We start from the raw sequence: 6,000 nt of genomic DNA on the forward strand, positions 1-6,000 counted from the left end.
CTTACCTGCAGAGATGTTACCGGCAGGGTGGAACCCAGCTCTTCACAGCAATGTATAGTGGGAGGATAAGAAACAGCAGGCAGAGACTGAAACAGGAAAACTTGGTCCAGCTGGAGATAAGAAAAAATGTTACCTTTTTCGCCCCAAGGATAGTCAGGAGTGGAGCAGGATACTCAGAAAGATTGTGCTCCCTCCATCCTCAGAGGTTTTCAAGACCCAAACGGATAAGGCCCCAAACAACCTGATCTAGTCCTATAGCTGGCCTTACTTTGAGCAAGAGGTTGGGCTATAGACCTCCTGAGGTCCCTACCAGCCCAGATCGTTCTATGAACTGCTTTTTTTTTTTAAGCATGCATTTGCTCATGAGGACAGGGGTCTGTGGATTAGAAACCTTAAACTTCTAGGACACTCTTGTGACTATTTCTGTCCTTGTCTTGCTCCACACAGGAGCAAGGAGAACCTGTACAGGAGAACCACAGGAACCCTGGCCCTCTGTTTGTGGGTTTGCTCTGTCAGGTGCTACTGCTGAATGGCAGGAAAGAGTATGACCATAACAGCTGTGCAAGAACAATTAGATTAGCTCTTTTGAAACAACAACCAAAAAAAGTAGCCTGAGGTATCAGCTCTCCTGCATAAATCTGTTTTATTTCAAAACCACCTCTGGTTGCTTTCTGAGGTTTCTCAGGCAAATGATGTGAGCGGCCCATGTGAGTCTTCTCGTATTTACACCAATGTCTATGAAATCCATTGTTTTTTAGTACTGAGGCTGTTGTCAAACTCCTGTTATGTTTGACACTGATTTAAATAACATTCTTGATTGAAATAACCCTCTAACTTCCCATGCCTGAGTGGTCAGCTTCCGTGGCTTTGGTAACTATAGTACTATCTCTTGCTCAGCATTTTGTTATGTATAAACACCAAGGATGGATTCCTTTTCAGCTGCTTCACTCTCTTTTTGTTGCGACATGTTTCTTCATGTCAGGGAATATCTGTTTCTTGTCTCTGTGTGGATTCCTCCTATTGATTCTATCTTCAGGGCCATTTCACCTTTGCACAGATTAATTTTTGCCTCTCCTTTCCCCAGTAGGGCTTAATTACCCAGCTTAATCATGTTAGCACATCTTTCTCTGCCTGGGCTGGTGAATCAGAAGCTCTGCAGAACATTGACTTCAGAGGGCATCGCAGTTAGTTTGAACTGTTCCTCTGCTTACTGCACACTGTAATGGAGACTCTGGCATAGGAGAGGTGCTGGCTTCAGAAGTAGGAGTCTGGAGTACCTGGGCTGCCTGCTTTCTTGCTTCAGAAGGACTTTAAGTGCAGTTTAGATCCTGGGATCTGAAAGAGTGATTCAGCCTGCTGGTTTACAGCCCTTTGCCTAAACCTAATGCTTAGCCAAGCCTTGAGAGAAGGGCAAGGTACTGTCAGTCTCTCTGAATATGTGCAGGGGCACAATCCACAAGGCATGATCTGTGCACTCTTAGCACTCATGTTATGTCCCGTGCAGAGCATGAGGATGCTCCCTGGGAAGGCAGGATCACAGGGGCTGTGCAAAGCAGTCTGCATAGGCTAAAATGCATAACACAGAGCTGAGGATGGGAGCTGGGGCTTGAGAGCTCTCTTGCCTGCTATGGTAACTCAATCACATCATTCTTTCCACAGATTTCTGTGTTCCTTGTGGATGAGCCCTGCTGGAGGGGTTGGGGAAAGACCTGTTCCAAATGCCATTGGTAGCCCGATAGATGCCTAAGATTATCCTCCCAGAAAACAGGACACAGTGGTTCAAAACCCTGTGAGCTGAAGGGAACCTGCAATCCAGCCTCTGCTTTTCTGCGTGAGGATCTGGGCAGCAGGTGGCTGTGCTGAAGGCAACAGCCATCGCTGCAGACCAGTGCTGAAAAGAGGGCTTTGTGCCCTGTCTAAGATGTGTCTGAGGCATGGCAGTCTCAGCCAGCCCATGGACCAGGAGCCTGACCCTCACACAGTAGGACACCTGTATTCAGACACATGTAGGCTTGAAAATATAGTAAAAATTCCTGTGTTTCAGGCTCTTCTGCAGGGGAGGGATGCAGCTGCAGGCGGATGGCTGTCCCACTGCAGCTGTTCCCCTGTATTTGTGCTCTGGTTGAAGTGGTAAGGGTGAGGGAGGCCATGTGCAGTGTGGGGACGTGATGGAGACTGTAACATTGCTACTTGCTCAAGTAGTGGGTGAAGGGTTGAGAAATAGGCTGGGGGAGGCTGGGCACTAGTGGCAAAAGCAAAACTATACCAAGTATACCAGAGTATGCCAACAGTAATCCAGCCCCAGAAGTCACAATGAGCCTTTGAGATGGCAGGCTGAGATAACAGTTCATGAAACAAAAATACACTTATCTCCTCGGGGGTGGAGTTGTTACTGATTTTGCAGGGATGTAAAAATAAGGATTTGGACAGAACTTTACTCGTGCCCTTGTCCAGAGCTGCCAAGAGAGGTCAAGGGAGAGGGGGCTTGCTGGAGGCTCTGTGCAAAAAGTGCAAATCTGCTTCTTCTCTTTCTCTTGGTGCCTTTTACAGGATCTAGTCATGTTAACTATGATAACCCCCAGTTGTTCAGTGCAGCTAGCCCTTGGGTTGCTGTTGCTGCAGCAGAGGCTTCATGCTTCTCTGTTATTTTTTGATGGTTTGGCTTGACTCTGGTGCCACTAACTAGAAGTAGATCAGGCCTCTTGAGCTGGAATTTGTTACTGCAGATGGAATAGCATGAGTTTTGTTTTTGTTTCTGTTTTGTTTGACAGAAAGTGAAACAACTGACAGCGTTCCAAGCGACGAAGAAAATGCAGAGGTAAGCTATTTCTACATCTTTAGCACTTTGGAGTAAGGTCTCAAGATCAGTGTCATTGAGTATTCTTCCCTTTCTCCATTTGCAACTGTCTACCAGTGGAGTATTCATTTTAACACTATTTGGGGGAGAAAAGCAACCAGGAAGGTTCAAGGGAGACAGACATTTGGATGATTGTCACAGAATTAAATTCACTACAAGTTCATTCCTCCTCATCTGTCCAAACTACAAGGAGATTAATTTGCATAATAACATGTTGTGCAGAGCCATAAACAGTTCTGGCTAGTTTGTTAATATGATGCATTGACCTTGCTAGGTAGTGAGTATTTTATCTTGGTTGAAAGCATGCTCACTTTGTTCTCCTTAAATGGCACCTGAACTCATACAATTGGAGGAAGTGCTTACACATGTGATAGAAATGCAACTTGAATGTTTGAGGTATGCATGGCAGAAAGCTTTCCTGAGCAGTCTGCTGGGTATTGCTGGGTGAAAGGAACCCATGGGGAAAATAACCACCCCATGAGCATTTCCTGAGCTGCACATATACAAACCTACCACTTACCTCTTATTTTGGGGCTGTTGTCAAGCAACCAGACCTGATGATCTCCATGAGTACTTGGAGGCCAAGGGAAGCTCACTGGGGGCCCTTAGATACCTTGTGCTCCAGCTGCATTCTTGCAGAAGGCCTTTTGCAAATCTGTCTCCTGCTGTGCCCTTCCGAAAGCCCTCTGCATCCTCCTTGGTGGAGAACCACAGGTTGCACAGCTGTGTAACGACATGGCTAACCCACTAGGTTTTGTCTTTTGTGCCTTGGTTGGGGTGGAACCCATATGTAGACTGCCAGTAGTGGCTCCCTAAACCTGCCATTGCATGTTCTGTCTGTGGTGGGAAAAGGACTGGATGCTTATCTTTCCCTGATGAACCTCTTCCCTGTGATGAGGGATGCACCATCAAGTGACGGTGATTTTTCCTAGCAGCCTCACCTGTATTGATAATTTGGGTAGTGTTGTTTGTCCTCTTGGCAGGAGGATGCTCTCTCTGGTAATAGAGGAGGCACTTCCCTTTGGAGTTCTGAATGTTTGGTCATCTGTGTCCATTTTTGTCTCTGGCACACTGGGAATAAGACCTTTATTTTGCATTCAGAAGAACAGGTAGAACCTCTTGAATGCTGGAAAACCAGCCAGGTTTAAGTTCATGACTTCAGAAGGGGAGAAGTGGCTGAGTGCAGAAACATTCTAATCCAGTGGCTACAGGCTCAGGCTCTTAGAGATAGGGTAATTCCTGTGCAATTTGTGAATGTTTCTGTCTTCATCTTGTTACCTGGAGTACTTCACAAAGTTGTGTTCTCTCCTTTTCTAGGGACGACTTCATTGGCAGAAGAAAAACATTGAAGGCAAACAGTATCTCAGCAATCTAGGAATGAGGAACACTTCTCATATGCTTCCCAGCATGGCAACTTTTGTAGCCAACAAGCCTGACCTCCAAGTCACCATCAAAGACGAAAGCTGCCCACTGCCTTACAACAGCTCCTGGCCCCCTTTCCCAGACATCCCTCTGCCACAAGTAGTGTCCACAGCCTCCACAAGCAGCAACCAGCCAGACCGTGAAACACGGGCCAGCGTCATCAAGAAAACGTCAGATATTGCCCAGTCGAGAGTCAAGAGCTGCTAAGCCTTTGACAGTGTGGTTTTTTAGCTTTGTTTTGTTTGGTTTTGTATTTTACGTTTCTCTAAGAGAGGTTCATCCCTTGACGCACACAAGACAAACCTAAGGTAAAGCCTTGGCAATATAAAACATTGCTGTGTCCGACTCCAGTGCCGGAGTGTTTTTAACTCAGGACTCCAGCCATCAGTATGTACACCTGAACCCAGACAGATTTCCAAGGTTGCTACATAGAAAAACAACCCAAGAACTTTGGCCCACTCACAGGTTCCAGTGTTTCATAAGAGGACCAACCAACCACAAGGGAAGTGGTGCTGCTGCGCTTCTTGCTGTCAAGGCTGTGATGGAACTGAAAGCCTCAGAATGGAAGAGAAAATGTGAACTAGCTGGAATATTTTTAAATAAAGAAAAATCTATTGTGAATATTGTACATAGTGCAGTACTAGCAACGTTGCAGTCTGCTTCTGCACCTTATTAAGAAAGCACTTACAAAAGGCCTTTTATTACCTTGCTCTACTTAATGGCACATTGAAGGTCCCTCCCCACCTGTATTCTTTTCCAAGCTATTCTTGCTAAAGTGTCTTTAAAGAATAGAGGAAAGGAAGTTAAAACTTTCCATGTGGATTTCATATGTTCTGAGAATGCTTTTCTCATGTTTGTTTCTAATCTGCTATGCTTGAATGCCGTGTGGTACAATAGAAAAAAAAAAAGAAACCTATTACAGAGATATTATGCAAATTCCCAGATTTAAAAAAAAGAAGAAAAATACTCTAATTCTAACCAGAGCAAGCTTTTTTATTTTTTATACAGGGGAATATTTTATTCAAAGTAAAATTCTAAAGTGAATATAATTTTTTTTAATCTTTTCTACAGCAAATTTATAATTTTAAGATTCAGTCCTTGGTTATCAGCAGTTATTACATTCTTGTGGCACATTTTTTTTTAATTTTGTAAAGGTGAAATAGCTTTTATGAGCTCATGTAGCAATCAGATTATCCTGTGGATTGATAATAAATATGGTATATAGTTAAATTTTTAATAATCCTAGTTTGTCTCTCATTTTTAATCTTTCCATAGCCCTAGATGGCATGGGTTTGATAGGTAAATGTGACATCTCAGAGTGAACAATTAGTGTAAGCCACCTTTATAATTTCTGGAGCACCCATCCAAGAGGATGGGAAGTACTGTGCTTGAAGCAGCTCAAGGTGGAAAGTGGAACTAGAATTTAAAGGTGACCTACTTGAGTTTGGCCTCAGATGTAAGAGGTTGGGAGTTGGGGCACCTCTTCAGCTGTTACTCTGTGATTGGGCTTTGAGCAAGTCACCTCATGGAAGAGATCTTGTGAAAGTTCATCCCCCACCCAGCAAAGTTTCATTTGTAGTTCCTTCATTCCTCATAGATTTCCATGTGGCTTGCTTGCAGTTTCCTTGCCCAGAAAAATCTCTTTTTGCAGTTTCAAGCAATAGCTCCTTATTAGTGGAATGAATCAGAAGTCAAATAAGCATTGCCCAAGGCTTTCAACA

At 44.2% G+C, this 6,000-nt stretch overlaps 1 protein-coding gene across 3 annotated transcripts in view; it reads left to right on the plus strand.

The window, feature by feature from the left end:
- Positions 1 to 5,513, plus strand: part of IRF2 (interferon regulatory factor 2) — a 41,427-nt gene extending 35,914 nt beyond the window's left edge. For all 3 annotated transcript variants that reach the window (XM_051790456.1, XM_051790455.1, XM_051790457.1), the window contains 2 exons: positions 2,772 to 2,818; positions 4,175 to 5,513. In XM_051790456.1, the coding sequence (XP_051646416.1) occupies positions 2,772 to 2,818; positions 4,175 to 4,486 (359 nt within the window). In that variant the 3' untranslated portion in view covers positions 4,487 to 5,513. The remainder of the gene's footprint in view (positions 1 to 2,771; positions 2,819 to 4,174) is intronic.
- The last annotated feature ends 487 nt before the right edge of the window (positions 5,514 to 6,000 follow it).

This window comes from Manacus candei, unplaced genomic scaffold (genome assembly GCF_025592945.1).
Source record: "Manacus candei isolate 608988 ecotype Guabito, Panama unplaced genomic scaffold, ASM2559294v1 h1tg000028l, whole genome shotgun sequence".
Lineage (NCBI taxonomy): Eukaryota > Metazoa > Chordata > Aves > Passeriformes > Pipridae > Manacus > Manacus candei.